The 26,907-nt window shown below is 37.1% G+C and overlaps 1 protein-coding gene across 6 annotated transcripts in view; it reads left to right on the top strand.

Moving 5' to 3' along the window:
* LOC100551462 (actin-binding LIM protein 2) overlaps positions 1-26,907 on the top strand; it is a 72,370-nt gene that overhangs the window by 27,134 nt on the left and 18,329 nt on the right. For 4 of the 6 annotated variants that reach the window (XM_010710501.3, XM_010710498.3, XM_019615009.2 and 1 more), the window contains 8 exons: positions 5,237-5,357; positions 7,064-7,162; positions 12,699-12,800; positions 13,998-14,051; positions 18,283-18,335; positions 18,865-19,009; positions 24,073-24,131; positions 26,627-26,681. In XM_010710501.3, coding sequence (XP_010708803.1) covers positions 5,237-5,357; positions 7,064-7,162; positions 12,699-12,800; positions 13,998-14,051; positions 18,283-18,335; positions 18,865-19,009; positions 24,073-24,131; positions 26,627-26,681 — 688 coding nt within the window. The remainder of the gene's footprint in view (positions 1-5,236; positions 5,358-7,063; positions 7,163-12,698; positions 12,801-13,997; positions 14,052-18,282; positions 18,336-18,864; positions 19,010-24,072; positions 24,132-26,626; positions 26,682-26,907) is intronic. The other 2 variants (XM_019615010.2, XM_010710499.3) reach the window with 1 other exon arrangement.

Below are 26,907 nucleotides of genomic sequence, written 5' to 3'. Positions count from 1 at the left end.
TGACTCATGTCATCCATTCATTTATAAAGTATTTTAGCCTTCCAGAAAATTTTCATTTCACTTTTTAGTTCATGGAAATTAAAGAATTACATTCCGTGATCATTTTTTAAACAGATGATGTGTAATTAAAATATGCTTATCTTTGAAAGGAGTAGTTCTACGTGCACATGGAGAGAAACAAGATCCATTGCTAATAAAACGCAGGAATCAGCAGGAAAGCCAAACAACTTTCATGATTTTTTTTTTTTTTTGAAGTGTACTATTGCTGTTTTGGTAACAAAACAATGTTCAATTCACATGTCCTCATGTCATGCATGTATTTTGAACTATTCATATGCAGAGCTAATGTTAAGCAGTTTGTGCTAATGAAATCTAATTTACGGTAAGCTTATTAATCCTAATTCTGGTTGGGTTTTTTCTTGTGTGTGTGAAACATTCATATGTAACTCCTGTCATACAAGTCAGCCTTCCTACTTTCATCATATCTACCTTTTTTTTTTCCAATTTCTAATTTCTTCTATAATTTGAGATACTTTTTTACAAATTTAACCTTTCAGAAACATTGCATATATTTGTAGGATATATACTATCTAGTATGGAAGTTTTTTTTCTCTGTGTACTTAAATGGATTGCTAGAAATGAATACTAGAAATAATAGCCATGCTACGTATTTATATTTACTCCAGCCCTGCTATCACCAATGCCTTTTATGTTTAGCACTGAAGCCAGCACTATTCTCAGGTAAAGTGCAGCATGTCAGATCTTGCAGACTTGCTTCCAAATCTTCTTTGTTCAGTGCTGAACCACATACCATGAGTATGAAGAGAATTAAGGTTATATCTAGTAAGAGATTTAAATAATATTAAATGGTTACTGAATTCAGTAAAGTGAAAGTTGTTGTCTCTCTCTGAATCTATGTAATATAAACACTTCCTTTCTATGTTTGCATCTGACCTTGGCAGAGTTGCATCTAGACTTGACAGAGGTGCTCGTGCACAGCAACCTTCTGCCCAGCTTCTCTCAAAGTTCAGTCATTACACATGCTGTAAGGCAATAAAAGTTGTAAAACCATCTCACCCACCAAAAATCTGTGCTCCTGCTGGAGAGTTTCCCCCATCTTCCTCTAGAATATCCTTGGCCACTTGCTACTATTCCTCTCCTTTTCCAGAATAAGTGCCCATGTGGCTGAGTTGGGGCTGAGGTTTAGTCTGGAACCCTGGTGTGATCTGACCCCATGCCATCAATTAGAGCATCTTGTTGGAATCCTGTGGCTAGGAAGCTTGGGAATCTCAGCATCACAATTCTAGGAGTGGGATAGAAGGTAGTTTCAGCTACAGTTCTTAAAAAAACAACAACACTTCCTTAAAAAAAAAAAAATGCAGAAAGAGAGCATTGCTGATGTCGCCTGCTACAGGAAGAGTTTATTGGGACAGTTGAGCTCATTGCCCTCTTCAGAATATAAATTTCTTAACAGGCTATAAAGTTGGATTTTTTCCCATGGGACAGGAGGGAAATAGCTTGATTCAGTTGGGAATGATCACCCACAAAAAATTGCCTACAAAACATCTGCTTGCTGGCACTCAAATACCGAAGTGAGGCTCAGGACTGGATGTTCTTTTCAGTACTGGTTGCTGGCATATAGATAGACTCATACATTGCTTAAAATACTTATTATTTACCAGTTATGATTAGGATATGAGACTTAACCTGAACTAACTATTCATGGTCAAAGTATGGACATGATTTAAAGCATAAACAGTATTTCATGATATATTTGCTCTTCCCCCAGTGTTTGCACCACTAGGCCAAAGCGTGCTTATGTATATCTGTTCTGATGGAGGTATTTCTGTCATGTAGACCTCAGTGATATCTTAAAAAAAGAAAAAAATAGTATCTGGTCACCTCCTTTTAAATGCATCGTCTAGTGAACTGGGTTTGGGGCTGCCCTGCTTTCCATCCAACGCAAGTGTGCACACTTTCCTGATGCTCCAAATATTTACATCCTTGATATTGGCATGGTAGAAAATACATATATCTACTGTTTTTCAACTTTCATCATCCTGGCTATACCTGCAGCTATGGTAGTTTCAGTAGATTTGTGCTCAAGTAATCAAGATGAGTATTTAAATTTGAAAGGAAAATTATCAAATTGCAGGATGTTTAATTATAAATGAAATATACAGATATTTCTGTTTCCCTTGAAACCATTAGCTCTGAGCAACAACATTCCAATCCAGATTTTGGAGATGCTTCAGTGTAGATTTAAGTAGGGCTTGTGCCTTATTTAAATGTGAGATTTTTACCATCAGCACTCAGTGATACATGTACAGGCCACAGGATTTTTTAGTAATGATGAAAAGAATTTATATATTGTTCTTTCTTACCTTGTTTAAAAAGAAAGAAAATTACCCTAACTTACTTGACAGGTGTTTTTCCTATCTATATTATGTGTTATACATGGATATTGGTATTTCAAGAGTAGTTCTCACAAGTAACATCATGCATGAATTTGTATCACTAATTTGTTGTGTGTTGCTGTTTGCAGTCACCTCAGTTGCTCTCTCCAACACCTACTGAGGTAATCCCCCGTGCCTTTCTTCGCCTGTTCTGACCCATTTTGTGATGCATAAACCTGGTCACATTGATAACCAGCAGTGTCTGAAATGTGTGTCATCTGCAGTGCATGGGATTTTAGAATTTATGTTTTTGCCATTGTTACTTGTGTTGAATACATGCTCTGCTTCTGCATTGTCATCTGTATGCATCTATCTCCACTGTCACCCATGTTTCAGCTTTCCAAAATAAAGGTTATGTTGTGGTCACTTCTTCAAGCTCTACTGAATAAATTACATTAAGAAACGTGATTTATTTTTACATTTAAAGCTGCCAGCATGAGTTGACTTGAATTAATGCTTGGTATGCTTACTCTTCTTTTTTATTTATTTATTTTTTGTTATTATTCCACAACTAGTTAAAGTATTTATACTATTTGTACACACATACCTGAACTTCGAAGTATATTTTGGTGTATGTTAATGATGAATGCCAGTAATTGTTTCAGGAAGTATCACCTTTTTAGAAGCAGTGAAAGCATTTCATGTAACTCCCCGTGTATGAGATCAATTAAACATCACAGCATCGGTGCACATCTCCCTAATTCCAATTTTATTTATCGCAAAATTTTGGTGGTAGTGAAGAGTTGTAAATTCCTATTGAAGATAATAAATCACGAGCTGTCTCTATGAACATTGGTTAAAAAGAGAATTTAACTAGTCAAATGTAGTTTATTTGAAAATTTGCAAATAAATATATGCTTTATTTAATATCGGATTTCATGAGCTTGACTGAGTATTCTTTACAGAGACCAAAAGTACACAAAAGGTAAGGTCTGAAATAATGTGAAATCTTTGTGCTTAGCAAGATTACAATAATTTGTTTAAATTAGCTATCAGTTAGCTCACTGTAAGGCATTTAGATTCCAGAAGTGGCACTGGTATGGAGACTGGTGCTGCCATTATTCATGTCATATTGACTGTTCTATGTTATCCAGCTTTGCCATGTTTTCTGTCTTTTTCTAAACAGTCTGTGAAAGGATGCTCAGGTGTCATCATCTACAAACTTGTCACTAGTTTTTGAAGGGGTTTATTGGCAAAAATTCACTGTATCGTTCAACTGAGCACTTCCTAGACCATTACATAACACTCACATGATATTTATATGTAATTCCAAGACTTTGAAGAGACATGAGTGTACTGCCAGTTAGTTCTTTTTTGAGCAATTAGAATGGATATTAAATAAAGTTGCTTTAAGTAGAGAGAAACATCTTAAACTCAACATGGAGGAGTTGGTGGCACAGTGCCTATAGAATTCTGCATGCTTGGGAATGTACTAGTTGCTCTCCTTTTGTTTTTTTTTTTATTATTTGTTTTCTGATATGGATATTTAAGCAGTAATACTATTTACCAATATGTGAAACTGATTTTCCATTTTTGAAAATGCAGTCAGTTAGTCTGGAGTGATGTGGAAGGGAAAAAGTACACTTCAGCCAAAGGAGAGAATCTGATGAGTGAAATGGGAGGACATTATACATCTTTGGAGTCAAAGATAATCCCAAAGCAGTCAAATGGGAAGCTGCAAGCAAGAAGAATCTAACGATGAATGGATAGATATAATTAAGTTGCCCTGATAGGAATCTGGGAGATGATGATGGGGCGAGCTAGGACCTGCTGTGTGCTTAAATGATGAATGATCCAGTGGGAGTTAAAGATGCCTGAAGATTTCCTAAGCCACCTGCCATGGGATAGCATGTTCTTCACTCACTCCTACTGGAACAGGAGGGGGTAGTATTTTTCAGAACCAGACTTTCCATAAGGGAGTATCTGTAGGTTACATTGATTTAAGTTAACTCCAGCCATTTCTTGCCTGTCACTGGAAAGAAAATTGAATTTGCTTTTGTAGTTAGTTTACAGAAAATCATTTCCTTATCTAATTCATTCAGTAATGTTTTTACTTTTAATAAGACGCTATGTGCAAATTGGAGTTTTAATTTAACTGTGAAGAGTGAGACATTTAGAATGGATGTACATTTTTTGAAGTCAAAGCTTTCATGGAAAATAAGTTGTGTGACTTGCATTGCACAGTGCTGCAGAATTAATTCTTAATACAATTTATATGAGTGGTCATTAGAGGTTAACTAGCTAATAATTACAATGTTTCGCTTGTAGTAGTGTGTGCTGGGCAATTTATACAGCAGTCAGGTTAGCTTCTGTGATGTAGTCAAGCTAGTGAATGCTGATTTTGTGATGTCTATAACCTTACACTGTACTGTGCAGCCATCTGTATAAGGACAAAGTAACCATAATACTGCAATGCTAACCTGATCTCATCTTTCACCTAACCAAGGATGTTAAATCATTACAGAAGATCAAATTGAGTGGCAAATTATACTGTCCTGAAACAGTAATTCTACAGTGTTCTTTACAAATAATGCTGTCATTTTCAATTCATGTATGCATTGACTTTCCTGCGAGTGTAGCCATTCTGTGAAACCTGGCAGTTCCAGAACTCCTTCAGTCACACTGCAGTTGAGCTGCAAAGCCGCTTTGCTTCGTTGGGATTGCATGGAGCATTACAACAGCATCAAGTTCCTTCTTCACTGCACAGAAATGTCTGAAGTTCTAGCTGATTTGAAAGTGTTTTCTCTCCCCTAATGACGTATTTCTTCTCTTCCTCTCAGGGTGACCAAGATGACAGATCCTTCAAACAGTACAGGACATCAAGTCCTAGCTCTGCTGGCTCACTGGGTTATGGTCGCTACACTCCAACATCCCATTCTCCTCAGCATTATAGTAGGCCAGGTAACTGAGAACCAGCATTATTTGTTCTATAGATTTTTCTTCTACTTTGTCTTAGTTTTTAGATAGGACAGAAACTCCAGAAACAGAGTTTTAGGTAGAGTAGAAGTTCATTACAATGTGCTGTTTACTGTGAACAGATAGTCTGATGGGTAGGAAGGAAAAAATTAATTCAGGTATGAGCATCTAGAAAAAGAAAATAGGCACCTGGAAAGCTTGATTTTTATGTATCTGTAAACAGAAGATATGAGAGACTTAATCCTTGTGCCTAGAAGTACATATGCAATCCACAGCTTTTCATGGTACAGTGTGATAGCAGCAAAAGCACACAAAGCCAGGAGAGTGCTCAGGTAATTTTGTGTCTCTTCTTGTACTCCAGGATTATGGTCCGTCATGACTCTCCTCCCCACAGTGAGGAGCTGGAAAACTAAGCAGGAGCTCTAATGACTATTTTTTCACTTTCAGGTTGCTTCAGATGTGAAGCTTATAGCAGTGTTTAGTATAGCTTGGATGTTTTTATTACACAGAGAGGAAAGATACAACCCTTTTGATCTTTGCATGAGGCCCCTATACAGAGGCCCATTCTTATCTGGACATTTTGAGGAATTTTCTCCTTAGAATAATCAACTAATTTGCTCAAAAGTCAGTCTAATTTTTTTTACCACTCCATCATCTGGGCTGACACAGAATATTCAGAAATTTTCTATTATTTTCTCTTTTAATTTTATTGGAGCTATATTGTAATTATAAACTAGTTTGGAAAATTTTGAATCATTAACTTTCCAGTGGAAATGTAAATTGTATGGGTATCAGAAACAGTTGTCACAGAAATTGGTTGTACTGTGTCAAGTCTTCGGCAAACAGAAATAAGAGTGAGTATCAAAGATTTATTAGAAACAGGGAAGATTGGTCTCTGCTGAAGGTCTGGCAGCTGTGTCATGCCTAAGCTTAGCTGCAAACTATTATAGGAAGGAGCAAAGATGAAAGAAATTCCAAATAAAGTGTAAAGCCATATCATTTCGCTGAAATGATATGATTTAGAGGAAAGTCACACTAACTGCTACTTATAATAGTTGCCATTATACCTCCAAATGTTATCAGAACATTATTACAACAAAGTGAAGACATAAAATTGACTTCTGAGAATGTTTTTCAAAGAACTTAATCAGATGTCTAACTTTCAGAGCGGAGATAACTTCAGGATGTTTCTTCAAGTGCTTAAATTAGCCATGTGCTTGAGTGTTCTGGTACATTGTAGACTAAATCCTACCAGTGTACAACAATGGCATTGAGAACTGGACCCACTTGTAAAAGGGTTCCGATCTAAGGAAAGGCTCTCCCCATTTCATTTCATTAGATCCATTATGAGCATATATCATTCCCTCTTGCAGCTTTGAAATATGCAGAATTTCCCTCAGAGCAGAAATGCTCTTTGTGGTGCCTTTTCTGGAATATTTTCTGATGCGTTACATTGTATTAGCATTTTGTGCAATAACTTCTGAAATCCTGTGTCTATTGGCCAACACACAGTATGGCCACTGTGATGTTTTTAGACACAACAAGAAAAAGATCGTATATTAAACAAAAACTATGTGTTCTCTAAGCATCAGGAGGAAAATGTTCCTGAAAAAGAAGGATGGCATTGTAATTTGTGGCTTTCAGTAAGTGAACTAAATAGTTTATTTTCACTTACTCTCTGTTGCCCCCAGCTGGTACTCAGAGTCTTGGTACCAGTAGCTGCATCTCCCTGCCCCAACACCCAAGCCCTACATCTACATTCAGACATCATTACATCCCTTTCTTCAAAGGTAAGGTCCAGGAATGCAAAACCGTGCTGTGATACTGTAGACTTATTCAGATGTGTTTCACTTTTTTGTCTGTGCAAGCATGGCTTCCACTTGGATAAAATTTGTCTTAATTTTGTGCAAGTGCTTTTTGATGTACTGTGTAAGTTTCAAGAACTGAGTGGGTCTGAATTTATTATTATGTTTTATTTTGGCTTTTTTTTCAGTGAGTGTTAAGTGTATTTTGAAGGGGTGGAGGGAAGGAATTAGATTTTGTAATGAAAATGAGGGAGGGAAATAATTTTAAATCTTGTTTACTCTAAAAAGTATAATGTTTACCTGTACCTGATTTTAGAAACACCAAACAAATAATAAACTTATACATTGATCCAGTATCGGATCATCAGTTATCTAACCTTATAATTTTCATGTAGGGATTATCTTTATCATTTTCAGCATTACCAGAAACCTTGCCATATAAAGTTTGTTAAATCAATATGGCTGCACTGATGAGCAAATAGTCTGTGCCACATACTGTAAAGCAGAGTAACTGAGCCTAGTCTCCTAGTCAATTTTTTTTTCCCCCCATAGATATTAACTGTTAATAGCTTCCATGTTGCAAACAGGAGACAGTTCTGAGGAATACCAAGAACCTTTCAGGCAAAGGCTGTTAATTTTTTTTATTTTTTTAATTTTTTTTAGTTAGCTATGTAAGTAGAGGAAAGAAAAGTTATTAACTACCATCTCTCCAGGAACAATACAATTGGGGAGGAGACATGAATGGCAGACATTTTCAGTGCCTGAAAATGCCTGATTCCTTTGTACCACTTGATTTAATAAAGCAAAACTATTCTTTTTGCTGTTGTAACCATTATAGAAAAGGAAGTGACCTCTTCAGGAACCGGACTTACAAACAGATCTAAAATATAAACTCAAATGAATTGCAGATGTTCATTGCCTTTGCAGAAAATGATTAGGCTCCAATGTATCCAGAAACAGTTCTGTTCAAAGTCAGCTCAATTTCACCACTGCGACAGAATCAGGGTTGGGTTGCTCCAAATGAGATCCCCGGGAGAAAATTCTGGAGGGAAAAGCTGATGAGATTAATCCTGTTGTTAACATTTCAAAGTCCACCTGTGAAACGTCTTCCCATACCCCCAAACCCTCACTCACACCCACATTTTTTGGAAGGCTGTCTCACGTACTGTTATTCCCTGAGTCACAGCCTGAACAATTATTTTTTTTGCTGTGTCCCTTAAATTTGGGCAGTCTTATCCAACCTGATGTACTGAGTAAGAAAACCTCTTCTGCGTGCTATGTTGCCTGATTTCACTGAACTGAAAGCTGTTATTCAGAAGCCCACTTGCAGTTGCTTAGCAGCATTCTTGCTAAAATGAGTTTCTTTTCAGTGCTACCTGCTGTTGCTTAGAGCAGCAGCAATTACTTATTGTTGCTCTTTGGAGGAAGAAATCCTCAAGTGCCAGCTGTTTCTCCCCATGCATTTATTAACAGTGATCAAAATTTTCATATTTTGTAATTCTGCAACAGTTTTTATCAAGGAGCTAAAATATGTTGCAAGCAGTAACTTGTAATGCTTCACAGCACTCTTATCACATAGGCAGATACGTTTATAATCCTCATTTATAGGTAATTGGTAATTCTGAGCCCTGGAGAGGTATGTATTAACCACTACTTTACACTGAGTTAATGTCTCATCCCAAAAAGTGTCACAGAATCATATCATAGAATCATAGAATGGCCAGGGTTGAAAAGCACCATAATGATCATCTAGTTTCAACCCCCTGCTATGTGCAGGGTCGCCAACCAGTAGACCAGTGTCATAAGATTCTCTTCAAGTTCAATTCCTCTTCAAGTTCTCTGAATTCTTTTCACTAAGCTAAAGACTCTTTTTTCCTTACCTTGGTAAGTTTTTCAAAGATTAACGTAATTTTTTTTTCTTTTCAAAGCGGTTGATGTGGGAAGAGCAGAGTCATAGGAACCATTTCTTTGTTTTTAGACCGAGGTGAATGTTGCTACTTCTGTTTTTAAAAAATGAAATCACACTCAAAAAAAAAACACAAAAAAAAACAAAAAAAACAACTCTTATTAAATCCAAAAATACTGCACTGGTTTATAATGCTAGAAAAAATCTTTGTAAAACTAGCTTTCCACAATAATGATAAAATATGTATTTAAACTTCTGGTAGAAATTTTGCTACTCCAACGAAAAAATGCCAGAATCTTTCTTTTGATTTCACTGAGTTTGTATCATATTCTTCCTGAGAAAGGGCACAGTTCATCATTTTTCATAATAAGTAATATAACTATGTTTCTGTTTTTAGTTCCATACACTGTAATTTAGTTCCCAAGAAACAACATAATAGGATATTACTAGCTATTCTTTATTGTGCAGATAAAATATTTGGTTGTGCCCTTTTAAGGTCTTTTGTCTTCAAAATGTCTTTAACAGCTTTTTATCAAGAGAATCATGATATGTGATCTCCAGAATAGCTGCATGTGGTGTAATTCTTCCTCTGAGGTGATGGAGTCAGAGACTGTAAAGTCAGCTTCCATTTATTTGGCTTTGAAGTCCTGAGGAGAGTTAGTCACTGGACTTCAAAAAGCTTTGTCTCGCTTAATATTCCATGTGCAAACAGATAGTAAAGGATCCAGTTTCAGGAGTAATCTCTGACATCTTTATGAGGCCAATGCTCTTTATTGTTCAAATCCAAGTCAGGGAATGTAGACAGCTCTTACTGCAATTTCTTATCAAATTTCCCATCCTTTCAGATAAAGAAAAGCCAACAAGGAAGGAGGTATAAACAGTGTTACACTTTTCCTCCCAGTCCCTTGAGAAGTATGGAAAGGGAGCATGGTTTGAGCTCTGGTCAGTTGGCTGTACACACACAAGGTTCAAAGAGCAGGCTATCCTGTCAGTAGCCAAAAGACACAAGAAGGACTTTGTGGTTGATGCTGAAGTTCAAAGTAAACTTTTCCAGATTCTTTCCAAGTTAAACAAAATTCAGGGAAGAGTTTGTGGTTCTGAGTTTTTGCCCTGCACTGACCAGGAGATCGGATCATATCCTGCAGCTGTTTGTGGCAGAAGACAAAAACAACAATCTGAAACATTGCTCTCTTCATTCACTTTATTTTATCAGAGACCTTATTTGAGGTTCTTCAGTGTATACCAGGGGACCCCTGAAAGAAACAGATTCTTGATGGAGCCTTATTTTAGAGATTTACTGTAGGCTAGATTAAGTGTCTATCTGGAGTTCCTACATGTGAAAGTTCTACACAGCTCTTCCATTTACTTTTTTATTAAATACTTTTGTATGCAAAAAGTGAACTACAGCTACTCTGTGTGTTTCTCCAGATCAGTGGCAAAAATTTAAATATAATTTAAATGTGCATCAGCTTGTAGAAGTGGACTGTTAGAAGAACCTTTTCCCTCATTTCAGCCATAATTCTTCCCTTGTGAGCAAGTGATAGCTCTGCAAACTACACAGGTGATGCTTGCATAGAGAAGTTTGCAGACTTGTTATCATCTGGTTTGCATTTGCTTCCCGTTTGCTTGCAAGTTTATTCATCCTAATTGATGTTTCCTCTTGGGACCCTGAATGTGCTACTGATATTCGATCCCTGAAGAACAATTCTATGGGAGTGCAATACTAGCACCTTGGGATTGTTGCTCAAGGAGGTGGTTATTCATGCAGTTAATATGTTTTTAATATTATGCTAATTTTTAAGTAAATGAGGAATAAATACACTGTGAAAGTCACTTGAAAACTTTATTTTTCTTTTTAAATTAAAAAAATAATAGTAACATAATTGTGGGATGAATGACATAAGATTTTTAAGGTTTTTATTGGAGTTGTCAGGAACTTTACTTAAGTAAGTAAAAACTACTATTCTTTGTATTCTAACTTGGAGTGGAGACTTCTGCTTAGTAGGGATGGCCAAGCATATGAGCAGCAAGCAGCAAAGAAGGAATTAATAAATGTGCAGTGAAAATCTGTCAACACTGCTTTCCTTCCAAGAGTAAAGCAGGAATCAAGAAACTGAATAACCATCTGGTTCCTTGTCTGAGGACAACCTGACTGCAGAATGGTGGTGGTTTACCAGAATTTTAGTAATTCCATAATTCTTCCCTTACTTTTCGGAAGGACCATAGGCCATCATCTTCCACATTTGCGATTTCAATTTCTCGGCTGCTCTGATTATATTTTTTTCCAATCAGAAATTGCTGTTCCTGTGTATGCAGTGCTAAAGGCTGAGTGGCTTTGATTTTAATTTTTTTACCGACTGTGAAAATACCTGACACAAAATTTAGAGCTGATCTGTTAGTGCATTGTCATGATCTCATCTGGCCTGCTTCTCCCCCTGAACTCAGTGGCTCTGCATTATTGATTTCAGTGGAATATGTCCAGGCTGTTCTTGGTGACAGATCATTGACCATACATCCACTGCTTGTAAACAGAGACCTGGCAAGGGTTCAGCAGACACCCACTCCATAGGCATAGCCTAGATTGCTATGGTAATCCAGTAGTTTTATGGTATGTAACTTCCCCTTTCTGATGGCAGAACTCTGTTCAAATCTAGCTCTCTGAGCTGCTGCACTTCCTTTCCCCCATGAAAACTTGCTATAATTTTACCATTAGTGTCCATTAAATTTGTGCTCCATCTACACTAAAACAATAACACCAAATTAACAACTGTTTCATGTTAAAATAAATGTCACGTTTGGCTTCCAGTTGCTTAACAGTGCTGTAAATTAACTGGATTTTACAAGTCCCAAAAAAGTAGAGCTTTACTTTTTTGTTTGCTGAGCAGCACTATAATGCCATAGAGTGTACTTTGGGGAAATAAACTAAGAGGAAATGAATGGCACCTAGGGAACATTTGACAAAACAAGTGAAAAAATGTATGCTGATCAATATTGTACATATCTTCAAATTTTGTCAAGTGACTATGGCATTATAGATCCATGACTTGATAATCCAACTTTGTTTGCATAAATATAAAATGCCTTGGCATGTTACCTGTGGGGAAAGTTTGTGATCAAGGACCAGATTTCAGCATCTATTTTTGTTACTGATATATGCAGGAGCATTTTATGTAACCATAACTTCTGTTTTTTCAGTCTAGTCCTGCTTTGAGATATTTTAAATACTACTGAATTATTTCATTACTAGTTTTAAGGACAGGCTATGAACCATAGCATTAAAGTTTTCAAAACTTGTAAGGCTATGCAAAACATATTACAAGACTGTGGATGTGCTTATCTGTTTGTTTTGTTCATGACAGTGTTTTTGAAAGAGGAGCTTTAGTTTCAAAGACTGGATGCAAGGCTGCAGTTTAATCTGATATTATCTATCAGATATTCATTGTTTAGATGTTTGGCAATTGAGCCAAAATGTTGTACTGAAAAATAATGAGTTTCATACTTATTTAAAACTGTTGGATTAACAAGTCATTCTGAACAAGCCTTTATGCTTGAAATACTCTACTTTGCTTTCCATTTTTTTTCTTGTATCTGCTTTCTTTGCTCTTCCCCTTGGAGGCAGTGAAAGTGGTCGGAGCACTCCAAGCTTATCCATGTACTCAGACAGCAAATCTTCACCTTCTGTCTATCAGCAGGCTCCTAGGCATTTCCATATTCCAGGTAGGCATTCACTGCCTAGCGTTTGATCTTCAATTGCTGGCACGTGTTTGTTCTGTTCTAAATGAATTTGCTTTTTGTTTGGTTGTTTTTTTGCACTGATTTGTGAACTTAGATCTGCAAGAGAAGAAAACTATTCATGAGTGAAATCTGTTGACTGTTAAGTTTGGTCTCAGAAATAAAGGAGTTAGAGTGCTGCATGTTTACATATATAAAAAAATTGCATTAGATAGCACGTTATTAAGCCTCCAAGATACAATTATTTATACTGCCAACGCTGCATAGGTTTTGTTGTTTTTTTTTAATTAATCTTTTCTTTATTCATCCACTTTTTGAATTAGAGAATCATGTTAATGTAGACATTGAAAACTGCAAGATTTTGGGCCCCATGAAACTGACAGTGACTGTCTTTGTACACACACTGTTTTCAAGTTCACATTCAGTTACAAGCATTCCAAATTTATATCCACACTGCCTACTTTTTGACTGCACAGAACATCTACCTGCCTATTGGAATTTTACTTTTTAAATTATGTTTGGCTTCTGGGATTAGTGTTTCTATGAGCACACTGTGATTGGGAATTGAATCTGCTCAAGTCTGTAGTACTAAGTATTTCTAACATGGGAATGATACAGGAACACTGGACTGTTGTCCTAGGGGCTTTCCAAAAGTTTCTGGAAGGCCAGGTCAGCTATACAACTCAACATATGGACATGATACGAAATTCATACAAGAATATTAGGCATTTGTAGTATAAACATCTATATTTGATTGTGTACTTCCATTATAATTAATGGAGGAAAAGTTCCTTTTCAATTGTGACTGTTACAGTAGTCTGTTCTACAATTACATTAATTTTCTTTTAAATAGTAACAAGTATAACCAGTTTATCTTTGTTTTCTAAGAAGTATATATTGGTTGTGCAGCATTCAAAGCATCTGAAAGCATTTTGAGGGAGATAAGAGTGGTTCATATAATTTAGATTGGCATAGACTACCTAAATATTTTAAATATATAAATATAATGGGTAAATCTTCACTCTCACATAATAACCATTGAAAGACAAATCAGTGATGTAATCTTCTGTTGTCTTTCCTCAAGTGTTTGCATTTTAGTGTTTTTGAGAAGAGATGAGACCAGCATAGTCTGAACTGCTTGCTTACTCTTTTATTCTTTCCTTTCTCTTTCCTCTTCCTCAGACACTGGCGTAAAAGATAACATCTATAGGAAACCTCCTATCTACAAACAGCATGGTACAGTCTGCTTTTCTCTCTTGCAGTTTCTCTACATATATTTGTAAAGAAATGCGTATTGCTTGTGATTGTTTGCTGTAATCTTTCCATTTCATTATCTCAAAATCCTCATAATCTAAAATAGAAAAAAAGCTAGATAAAAATGACATAGTATTTTGTATAACATGATATCCAAAGATTCTGTAAATTCTCTAAAACTAGAATTACGATATTTTGACTTGACTTTGTAATTTAGAGGAGATATTTACTTAAAAGCAGTTTTCTCATATATGGAAAGAAATAAAATACGTATATATAGGAAGTTGCTCTCCTATATTCACACCATGCCTTGGAGTGTCCAGTTTTTTGCAAGTAATTCTGACTTCTATTTCGCTGGAGAAACAATGTTTATTGATAACTGATATACACCATAGAGTCATAGAATATCCTGGGTTGGAAGGGATCCACAAGGAGCATTGAGTCCAACTTCTAAATAAAATATCTACTTATCTTCAAGCTTCATATTACCAGGATATAGTATTACGATCTAATCTAATCACACTGTGACAGTTAGAAATGAATCTAGTAGATGATAATGGTGGCAGAATATGATTGGAAAACCTTTGGTAGACCCAGCAAAAAGGCACTTTGTTGATGAAAGCAAGATAGAAGTTGTGCCATTCTTCCTGACAATAGCAGGTCTCTATTGGATCGATCCTGTCATCTCCACCAGCACCTTCCCACATTGTATGCAAGAGTAAGAAAGCCTCACATATTTGTTCTCACATACTCTAACTGATACTTGAAAGCTTTCCGTGAGCGAAGGGTTAGGAAACTGCAGATACATCGCTGGCCTCGTTAGAACAAGGAAAATATATTTAAAACATTTTCCTGTTGTGGTTAACAGAGGGCTGATTTTAAAGTACTTGATTACCATAGTCAAAAATAAGCTTTTTTTATGTTGTTAATTTTTTAATATTATTTGTCATGGAAAATGGCACTTCTGTTTTGATTGAAGTTCTAGTTTGGTTCCAATAGAGTAGGAGTAGAAAGAATATGGAGAAATGATATGGGGGAGTCAGCCTGCAGACATTTATTGCAACCAAAACCTTTCATGCTCAAGTAATTGCACATTCAAGTCATCAATGTTTAGATAACCTCTGTGGTTGTTCTGGGTGTGGTTTGAGCAAAGTCAGACTTGATGATGTTTCAGTGCACTTTAGATAGATTTTTTTCTGCTCACAGTATCCTAATCTTGGTCATACTAATGTTACCTCCAAGGGAAAAATCTATCATCTGTTTGTTTTAATGCTTGATGTCATGCTATCCACAAAACAGCCTGCCCAACCTCTAATTCCTTCTCTTTAGATACATAAATCATTTGTGGTAAGTTCTTGAGCTGAGCAAAAAAAATAAAATAAAAAGTCTGACAAAGGAAAACACTGAATATTACAGTGATGTTTGGAAAGAGTGAAGGCAAAGTTACAAAGTAAGTGTCAGAACTTGATGTGATGTAAATCAGCATAGTTGCAGCAACTGTTACAAGCTAATTATATGGCCGTGATCTCCTACGTTCTGGCTGTTGTTTAATTTTACTGATATTTTTGGTTTGTGAAGTTTCTAAACAGCTAGCTTTTTTTTTTTTTCCTAAGCCAAGTATTTTATGTAAGATAGTGAGATATGCAGTTAAGAACTGCCAGCAGATGTTGTATAAATCTTTCTGCTAAAGCATGAACACATGAGCAACTGATGAGTCAGCTCCTCAAGCTAAAGGGACACTGAGCCAGTGCATGCTGAAAGGGAGCCAGGGAACATTCCTTTGTTGAAGAGACCAAGTTTGAATAAACAAGTACAAAAATGTTCTTTAAAACAAAAAGTGCACGGAGCTTTTCCAAGACATTTGGCTTTGAACAGTTTCAGTTACAGCAGTGCCCAACAGATTTGCTACAGCTTCTGTGTTTCTATTTTAAACACTAAACTTCAGAATGAAAAAAATGTGGTGGAAAAGTGGCTCAGAGGAGATCAGATGAGAGCTGGAATCAGAAAGTAAAGTGTACCACAGCCAGCATGGACATCCATCTGTGTGCATTGATATTTTCGAAACATCTGAACAGAGTTCAAAGTTAATAATAACAATAAGAGGTTTGTTCTGCAACAATATTAGCACTGAACCATATGAAAGATAAAGTTCGCACTGGGACTCACAGCAGAACCCAGTATCTCTTGTACCTGTGAAGCTAGAGCTCAGCACTGATGAAATTCAGGCTGCATGGATTTATTTGCTGTAAAGTATTGCATGAAGCAGTCAGGAAGCTGAGAAGAGCAGGCCTTGCAGGGTCCTGTTGATTTTTGTTGGAATCCTCTAGATCTCTATGTAAAACCTTGGTGCCCTGCTGTCTTGAAGTCATTTGATCTCATGAGCCCATAGAACATACAGAGTCTCTGAAAAACATTTTGATCTCAATTTGTGTTTTCTTTTCTTCTTTAAAATAGCATTGTCTTTTATAAAAACAATTTGCAAAAAAGCATCCAGTTCTCTACATGAGTCTCTGAGATCCACATAAATAACCTGGGTGCACCCAGAGTGTCAGAAAACCAAGTCTAAGACCTTCTTGCAATATAGAAACTTTAATTTTTCCTTTTTGCTTTTTTGTTTGTCACATATGTCACAGGTTCGAATTTCTACTATTTCTTTCTCAAAAAAGCAACTTGCCATCTGAAAAAAAAAAAAAGAAAAGAAAAAAAGCCCACGAACAAGTTGCCCTGGTCAGGATGCCATTAGCTAACTATGAAAACTCTGAATTTTTTCATAATACTTTATTTTATGACTCAGCTTTGTTTTGCCACATTACACTGTGGAAAAAAAGAAAAACAAAACTTCTGCGTATAAAGATTTCTCTCCTCCAATAGATTTTTACAAAGTGAAAAATGAAAATTTTCCATTCTTAAAGTATCACCTTCTTGACAGTACCAGTGAAGGGTCTAGATGTGAGCTGCATAGTGTGAAAGAGAAGAATATTGAATTGCTGATGGTGGTGGCCTTTCTCCTGCGTTGGATGCAGGGAAGATCCTCAGCAGACTTGCTAGCTGGAAAAATGGAGAGTTGTTCCCAGGTAGCTGGGAGTGTTGTAGCACTGTCTTTGAGCAGTCTAATATTATCATACTTACCTTAATTATTAATAAATATATTTTTCTGGCTATGTTGTGGTTCATGGGGCTCTTGTGTTACCTTTGAACTCAGATATTGCAGACAATCCTCTTGTTATAACCTCGCATGGATTTAAAATTATGCTACGTCATTGCATTGCTCCAGTTGTTTTACTACACTCAACAGCTTCAAGTGATATAAAGGCAAGAGGCATTTAGATTTTGGGAACTTATCTGAAATAGTCTGAAATTTGTCAAAAAACTTTCTGTAAAATTCTATCTGAAGTGTAAATCAGTCTCTGGTATGATACTTTGGTAAAGAAAAGCTTAGGAAAAAACACATTTAGTGTTTGGAGACTATCCTGTAACTTTTAGGTTTTCAGTGCTGAGATTTTCTCCTCAGGAAGGTGGAAGGTCACAATGAAACAACAGGTAAGTATTTTCTTTTATCAGAGGCTCTTGAAGAGAGAATATAGGTGAGAAACAGAATTGTGAATTTTAGAGACCTCCTTTGCTTTGTCTGACACTTGATGCAGCTCAGTGGGGCTCAGCAGCAGCTCATCCTTACCTGCTGTCCTTCACTCTCAGTGTACTGACACAACCTTTCTTGCAGTGTCATGAAGAGGTAATGCCAAATTTGCACCTATCTTTTTCACCATCATTGTTTGTCTTACTGAAGAAAGTGGAAGGCCCAGATGTGCAGACCACCAAATAGCTAAATAACCACATGTACTTTCTTAATCATGGTAACAAAGAAGAATGGAGCCACGATTTACTCCTGAATCTGTCCCTAACTTGCAATCTTGACTTTTTACCACCTGCCATTCCCTAAAAGTAACTTCTTCCTAAAAATGATAGCTTAAAAATTCAGCAAGAGTGGATTTTCTGCATTTACTACACGCCTATAGTATTAGTATTCCCATTATCTTTTCCAAATATTAAGCAATTCTGTGACACCATAGCTCTACAGATCCAATTTCTGCCCAACTTCAAGTTTTTTTATTGCTTTTTTTCTCATTTTGAAAATATGTAGAATGTGAAGACAGTCAAAACAAAAAACAAAAATGATCTATCAGTTTTAATTTTAAAAAATTTAATCTTTCAGCACTAAGAAGATCAGAAGGGGAGGATGGAAGTCTGGATCAGGACAACAAGAAGGTAATAACCAGAAAGAACAAAAGGTTGTTTGTTTTTCTTCAGGCAGTTCTTTTATAAAACATGGTTATGTTTCAAGGTATTACTTAATATATCTGAAATGAATCTTACTGATTTTAGGTCTTTCCAAAAGATGATTTCATATCTGTTAAACATAATCTCTCTTCCAGAGTGTTCAAAATCTGCATTTCATGGTAAAGAAAGCAGTAGCAATAAATTCAAGGATTTTAATTGAATCTCAGTGCATATATTGGTGAATGTGTTCACGTATAATGGTGTGCATTAACACACAAGAAAAATGTTATAATGGGTTGATGATACAAGGAAGACATAACAAATCTGAAATGAGGCAGAGTGGGCAACATGATTAACAGAGAAACTATCCTCAGCCCAGATGGAAGTTAAAAGTTTTCAGTAACTGTGGGGCTGTGACCATTGGTGCAGGCTGTACTGAGCATAAACATAGAAGCTAGCAAGTGATGTAGGACATGAGTTCAATCTGGCTCCTATAACAGGCTTTTATTCTCTTCAGCTGAAGACCAGTTGGCTTATTCTGAAGGGGGATATGGACACCAGAACTAATTCCCCAGATTCAGATACCCGATCCCTGTCTCTTACTCCTGGAACTGACAGAGAAAACTTCCAGAGAGCACAGGAGGGCACTGCCATGTACTCCCGTGAGTACTGCATGCTGGGCAGCTGGATATGGCCAACAGGGGTGGGGCAGCGGGAGGTGGCTGTAGGCTGTTCCTGGTTTGCTTTATTCCTTATTTCTCTGTCATAATGACATATATTTGTTTAGCTATGGCTTGCAAGTGGTCAGCATCTTCAAATTTCAATGTTGGAAATATTTGTAGAGTTCTCCTGATGAAAGAAGGACCATTGCTTGCATAAAGATATCGTATACCCCTGGAGAGGAAAATTTCCTTTACAGCAAAATCCTGCCCCTCACGAATATATAACGGCACCTATGTATATGCTAATTCTTTTCAACAAACAGGGCAGTAGTATCAGGAAGATTCTATCAAGGATTAATTTGCATTTTGTATATTAGTAGAGCCATTTTTTCAATATCACGATAAAGTGTAAGGAGCACTTGCTCCAGACTAATTTAGAATAGGAGTTTTTATATCTTTTGTAGTCACAGCTGTAAGCTGACAGAAGCTTTCCAGATATTGAGTAACCAGGTGAAATAATGGGAAGATTTTGTTTCTGAAATCTGGTCTGAAGACCACAAAAAAATCAAAAACAAACAAAAAAAACACAAAACATTCTACATGTTTCTTTCCTCTGCATTTCAGCAGGACATGAGATGTAGAAAATGGTCATCAGAACCACGTCTGAATTATACTTTTACATTGTGAAAATGATGAAGAATTGCTTAAGTGAATTTTAAGTGAATTATCCCAGATAATTGGGACATTTCTCTCCCTGCATCCTCCATTTTACGCCATACAGCAGTGGCAGGTCATCTGGGGTGAACAAGTTGGGGAAGCAGTTTTCCAAAAGAATGCATCCAATGTGAGACATGTCTGGCAGCAAGGCCAGTATGTCAGTCTTGTGGGCATTTTGGTAATGTGATAGCTGGCTCCATCAACTTCTATTAAGGAAATTATGGCTTAGCTATGCAAGGAAGAGGAAAAACAGATGATGCAAAGTCTGTCACAAGGGTGTAACAAGATAAAAAAGAGAAGTCATTTTGGGTAATCGGTCACACTGGTCTAACCTGATGGGATTTGATTCCTTAGTCATCGTCAAACATTGCATGATGTTTTGTTGCATATCCTGCGCAAGAAAGCCTTAGGTCTGATCACCTATGCAGCTAACACCTATCATTTGCATAGTCATTAGGATGTAAACAGTAGCTTCTCTACCTATTGCATGTGTGGTTGAGAGTGCCCAGATCTCTAGCTTTGTCATTTAGCCCCATCTCTGTGGCATAGTAAGAATCAGAGAAAACAATTTTTTCAAATATTGGTTTGGTGCAAAATTATTACATAGAGAATAGAGGAGTTAGTGGGCATCAGACTGTGAATCTCTGGCTATGTATCCAAACATATGCAAATATCTCTGCATTCATTTCTCCAACCTGTGAGCAAATCAAAGAAGTATTATTCTGCTCTAGAAGATATTTAGTCACATCTCTCCAGCTATGTGTCCAAAATAATATATTTGGGCTTGTGTGATTGGCAGGTATCTAGAGTGGAACTTGCTTGTGTTCAGCCTGGTTGAAGACTAAGATATAGTGGCAACATCTCCTTACATCCATGTGCATAAATGTGTCTTATTTCTGTATGCATACATTTTTACTAGTTTATATTTTACCATTAGTCATTGTTTCACATAGTTAGGAAGGCAGACATCTAACCAGGTTTATAACTCTCACTGTTGACATGTACTTGAAGTACTGAAAGACAACCTCACAATATCCAGGCTAGAGTGAATGTCATATTGGAAGAGTAGCTATATCAAGTAATTGCTGAAGTTCAGATAACACCTAATTAGAGGAAGAGTGCTTTGATTTGTCCAGTTACTAAAAAAAAAAATAAATTTATAAATATAGAACTGTAGTTTGTTATCATATTGAGCTACAGTATGTGACTGGTGGATGTTGGTGTTGTATTTTACCATTATAATAAAAATAAAGGAACAGCAAAATAAAAAGTTCACATCAAATATAACGTAAATAATAAGCTCTAGAGAAAGAGGTGCTAAGTGAAAGATGTTTTTCACACTGGAGTCACTGGTTCTTTTCTTGATTAATCTGAGCTCTTTCAGCTTAATTCACCGCTAAGGTTTTTTCCAGCCATCCACATGATGTCGCTTGTGCCTGTGGATGTGGCTCAGTCCTGGCAGCCTGGGAGGCAACATTTGAGCTGCTGTGTGCTGCAGTGAACTGTTTGTTTTCAAATTATGCTCTTTGCTTTAGAGCATCCTTCCATGATAACTTTGAAAGGCTATTTGGTGATGGAACAAATCCCATTCAACCTCTCTGTAGCCAAGATGCCAAGAAATTGAACTCCACACTGATGTTCAACACTGGCATCTTTTTCCAAGCAGAAGTACAGACAGCAGTTACGCTCTTTGTCCTCTACAGTCACTGCCATTCAGATAACAAGCAATGATAGATTTCTAGTTTTCAAGAAGAGATAAATGATTCATCTAATTCACCACTCTGTCCCTGTATTATACATGGGAGCCCTCAGTGGGGCCAACAAAAGAAGTTCTGTTCATAGTTGATACCACTGCTCAGATGATAGTTGATTCTGTCTCTAAAGCATCTTTTACTTTTATCCTTATTTTGCGAGAGTAAATGTTGAGCCCTTTGTTATTTTTCTTATGATGAACTTCTGTTGTCCCAGTTATCCTGTAGGCCCAAAGATCTGGTGAATTTATTTTAACCCACTTGAACAGAACATCCTTTCATGATGTCCTGTCACTGCCTGGAGATTTTGCAATTATTTCCATATTTGGAATGTAACAAGACAGGCATTTCCAACTTCTATCATTTTTAAGCTCACTTTAATAGCCCTTGGTCACCTCATCATTAAGCTGTATAACTAAGCCTGTCTGCTTTCCTATTGTCTCCAAATAATGAGATGTCAGCTTACATAGTAGAAGTGTGGGATATTTATTAGTCCCTAAGTGCATGACTTTTCCCATGAATTATTAAACTGCATCCCACTTCAATTTCTCTAAGGTTTAAGATTGTCCCAGCACCTTATGATACCCCAATCCTCCTTTATATTAGCAATACTTTATAACTTTGTGTAGACAGTCAAGTTTATTAGCCCATTACTATTTTTGGTGTCCAGATTGTTGGTGAAAATATTAGGCGATTTCTCAACCAGTTTATGTTGACATTTTTCTCTCAGCACTGCTCAGTTCTCTCTACCTGTTTTTCATATTTCATTTTTTCCTTACATACCCTATAATTCCTCTGATAAATAGTTCATGTCCTCTGGTTTTACTTTAATTTCCTTTGCAGCAATATCTGATTTTGATGATATCTCATTAGATGAATTCCAATAAAATTTATTTTGCACAGAAGTCGTTTCTTTAGTGAAGAGGGCTAGCAGGGGACTCTCGCGCTGCGTCTTTAACTTGTATTAAGTGAATAAAAATCAACATAACTGATTTTCTGTTTACTTCCATGTTTTTATTTGGTCTTTATTAAAGTTTTCTCTTGGAAACAAACTGATAGATGCTGAACATCTTTTTCTCTTCTTAAGCATAAAATTGTACTTGCTATTCTCCAGTGATTTAAATTAATCTTCCAATTTTATTTAAGCTTATCAGCTTCCTGTGCTTTGAATTATGTCTCTATCACAGTGAGATTCACTTGCCTACCCTAATTGCGTGAACTTTGTCTCTCTGCATTTGTTCCTGAAAGCTGAAGTGAAATACTCTTCTAGTTTGGAGCCCCACCTAGGTTCCCCTTCCCCTCTCCTGTGTAGTGACACAGTGATCCCATTTCTTCTTTCCTTGTTCTCTTTTTGTTTATATAGCTGGAGTACCTTTTGCTATTTGTTTTAATATCATTTTCAATGTTTAACTCAGCTTGACTCCTGGCAGTTCTCACTTTATCTCAGCATACCGTGAGCTCTGTGCTGATCCATCTTTTGTTTTTTCTTTCTGTACACTTATTCCTAATAATCTCCTTAGGGTACTTATTAATCCAGTAGTGTCTGGATTATCTTCCTGCATTCCCCTTTGGACACAAATTGCCAACATTTTTGGCAGAAAGTAGCCTTGTACATGCAGTTCTCTGAGCTAACTTACTTCTCCTAACTCTTTGCCTCAAGTTATCAAACTTTCCTGTATTGGAGTCAAGAATGCTTATTACAGAACCTTTGTTTATCTTCTGTTTCATATAAACTCATTCATATTATCACTTCTATACATCATTATTTTTTATAAACCAAAATCTGGTCTGAAATGTTGTTAGTACCTTTACTGACAAAGTGATCATCCAAACTTTCTTATTAAACTCGTGTGGTAAAAGTAAGGCAGTTCAGCTGTCCCCCTCCAACTGTTTCAGTTATTTCCTACTGACATTGTAGTTTCATCACTGTAGTAGATCCACTTTGTTCATAGTAATATCACTTTCTGAATTTTATCTATCTTAAAACTTTCCCTTCAGCATTTGACCTTTTACTTATTTCCACTGTAGTACTTTCATTTACATTTTAATGAAGTAGTAAAAATGCAAAATGTGTAAGTTCATTTCTTGTTTTGTTTTTTTTTTTTCCTTCTGATTGGTGAGATACCAACCCTTATCTTTTAAAAAACAAACCCCAAAATAGACCACAAACATCATGGGGAGAAGTGGAATAACTCTAAAATAATGGTACTTCTTTTTTCAAGTTCTGGTTTAGCACTGAATTGGAGAGCTGAGATTTTACAAGCTATCTGTTTTGCATTATGTAGCTTGACGGTGCTTCCGTAAAGTGAGTCTCACAAATCTCTTGCTGTTGTGCCCACTACAGTGATTGCATCCTATGCACTATGATTTACAGATGTTGTTATGTGTACGCATGTACATGAGAAAAATGAGAGAGAAAAGATGAGCACTACTCATCTGTACTTCATCCCATGACTAGGATATACATAGTTATCTTGCAATTGCTATTTCTATCTATTTTCCTGATTCCTGGATTTTTGTAGTTTATAAAGGACTACACAAAAATATTACTGTGTATCACAAGTGATGTAGCTGTCTATCTCATGTCTTTTATAGGATTTCCATATTCTAAATCTACTTCTCTACCTGGCTATGGAAGGAATGGCTTGCATCAGGTAGGTATACAATTAAATGTATTTTCCAGGTAATAGCGTATCATAAATAGAAAACGAGATAAAAATGTACACAGTGATAATGCTTCACAGGTGTTTTGGCTACCAACCCTGCCTGACAATTTTTTAACCTGTGAGAGACATACATTGTCTGCAGGAGTAAGAAGCTTTTTGTTTTAAAAAAACCTGTGTCTGGCATGAGCATTAGGAATCTTGATTCTCCTCCCAAAACCAACTAAGGTCCAAAGCATACAGTCTATGCATATTAAGAGACCACAGTATATCTTGAATTAATGGTAAAGAGGGCTAAGCCTTTAATTAGGCAAGTAATGATCTTAGAGCAGAGGTGGAGCAGCTCATATCCATAGCATTTCTTAAATATATATATAGAAATACATATATATACACACAGACAGACATCATGCAAGGCAGGGGGGAAGCAGTGAGAATTGCCTGAATGCTGGAGGAAAGGCAGCATCACTCCAATCTTCAAAAAGGCTAAAAAGGAGGAGGTGGGAAACTACAGGCCAGTCAACCTCACCTCCATCCCTGGGAAAATGATGGAGCAGCTTGTTCTGGATGCCATCTCCAAGAAAGTGGAAGAAAAGAAGGTTACCAGGAGTAGTCCACATGGATTCAAGGGGAAATCATGGTTGAGCAACCTGGCAGCCTTCTGTAATGTTGTGACTGGTGAGATAGATGAGAGGACAGCAGTGGATGTTGTTTACTTTGACTTCAGCAAGGCGTCTGATTTTGTCTCCTGCAGCATCCGTATGAGGAAGCTTAGGAAGATGAGTGGGCAGTGAGGTGGATTGAGATCTGGCCAACTGGCTGAGCTCATAGGGTTGTGATCTGTGGTGCACTGTTTGGTTGGAGGCTTGTAACTAGTGGTATTCCCCAAGGAATACCCGATCTTGTTCAACATCTTCATCAGTGACCTGGATGAAGGGATAGAATGCACCCTCAGCGAGTTTGCTGATGATACAAAGCTGGGAGGATTTGCTGACCCTAGAAGGCTGTGCTGCCATTCAGCGAGAGACCTGGACAGCCATGAGAGTTGGGCAGAGAGGAACCTGATGAGGTTCAACAAGGGCAAATGCAGAGTCCTACACTTTGGGAGGAATAACTACGTGCATCAGTATAGGTTAGAGGTTGATATGCTGAGAAGGAGCTCTGTGGGGAAGGACTTGGGTGTCCTGGTGGCCATGAGCCAGCAGTGTGCTCTTGTAGCCAATGGCATCCTGTGTGCATTAAAAACAGTGTGGGCAGCAGGGTGAGGATGGTGATCTTCTGCCTCTACTCTGCCTTGGTGAGGCTGCATTCGAAGTACTGTTTTCAGTTCCGGGCTCCTCAGTTCAAGAAAGACAGAGAGCTTCTAGAGAGAATCCAGTGGAGAGCCACAGAGATTATGGGGAGCCTGATGCATCTCTCTTTTGAGGAAATGTTGAGAGAGGTGGGACTGTTCAGCCATATGGGTGGGATTGAACTCGCCCAGTATGAATTAAACTGAAGGTTATTAGAAGAAGCTACAAGAAAGTAACTGTCAGAGAGCACCTAAACTGATTGATGCTCCAAGTACCTGATTGTTTGAATTCCTTTCTGAACAAACCAGTAGTAACACGACTTAACCAAATTAGATTTATGAATTTGGAAAGATCTAGATAAACTTCTCCCTATTTAGGAGCCAAAGCCATCAGAAAACGCAGATGCAGTGCTTGGTGTATTTTTTGCAGGCTTAAGCCATGTAATGTGATGTGGAAGCAGCAGGTGGCAGCATTTGTCCCGTCTAAAAGGTACAACCTAGTATCTGAGAGCTGCAGGAAAGCTGAAAATGTTCAAATCCTTTAGGCCAAAATTCTTCACAGAGTGGCTGCTATGCCAGTATTTGTGGTTTGTTATTTTTAATCAGTCATCCTGGTAATGCCTCATATAATAAAAGCAAACAATAAGGAGCCTTGCAGTTTCTTATGAGCCTAGTTGTGTGTACAGTGTATACCTAACAGGTGAAAAAACTCAGAGAAGCAACAACAACAAAAAAGTTGTGGTGCCTTTCAGGTCTCCTGTAATACTTATCATCATGACAACATTTGCCAGCAAAGAAAAAGACAGTGGACAAGATAAGATAACACTGTGTAGCTGCCTTTCTGAGTGACAATCACGTACCAGCATTCTCTTGTTATGGAAATGTATTGTCTGGACAGTGCACTGCACATGCAGTGAGTCCCAGTTTGACACACACTCGTTGACAATCCATCCTGTTACAGGCAGAGCTCCTTTCAGAGCCTGCAGATTGATGGGTGCTGTGTGCAGTCTGGATACCCTCTTTGAGCATTAGGTCAAGTTCTAATGAAACTTTGTTTGCTTTCTGTCATGGAAGGATCTTTATCTTGATTTTCTGGTACCACTTGTCTACTCTTTTTTCTCTCAACAATGTGCAGAGTGATACTCTGTGTCTGTGTGTATTTTGAAGTTACATTGCTTCTTTTCCTCTCTTCCAGCCTGAACATATGGGCCAATATGAAACAGACCAGGAGGCGAGCTGGGGGATGAAAGGTACATTGCAGTAGCATTTCCACTCCATGTATTTTTCCTTTGAGGATGCTTGTTTACCTCTTGCCCAAAGGGCTACTGCTCTGTTATCTTCACGTGGTTCACATAATGATGGTACAGAACCAGCTCAGTAACGCATTCATTAAAGAAAATCTTTTTATCTGATTGAATATAAAGGTCTGACTGATGTCCTGAATTATACAGTGGTGTAACAATGTTGAGTCTATGC

The sequence above is a fragment of the Meleagris gallopavo genome, chromosome 4 (genome assembly GCF_000146605.3).
Source record: "Meleagris gallopavo isolate NT-WF06-2002-E0010 breed Aviagen turkey brand Nicholas breeding stock chromosome 4, Turkey_5.1, whole genome shotgun sequence".
NCBI classification, from domain to species: domain Eukaryota; kingdom Metazoa; phylum Chordata; class Aves; order Galliformes; family Phasianidae; genus Meleagris; species Meleagris gallopavo.
The sequence above is the reverse complement of the archived record's forward strand: the minus strand, read 5'-3'. Positions and strand labels throughout refer to the sequence as shown.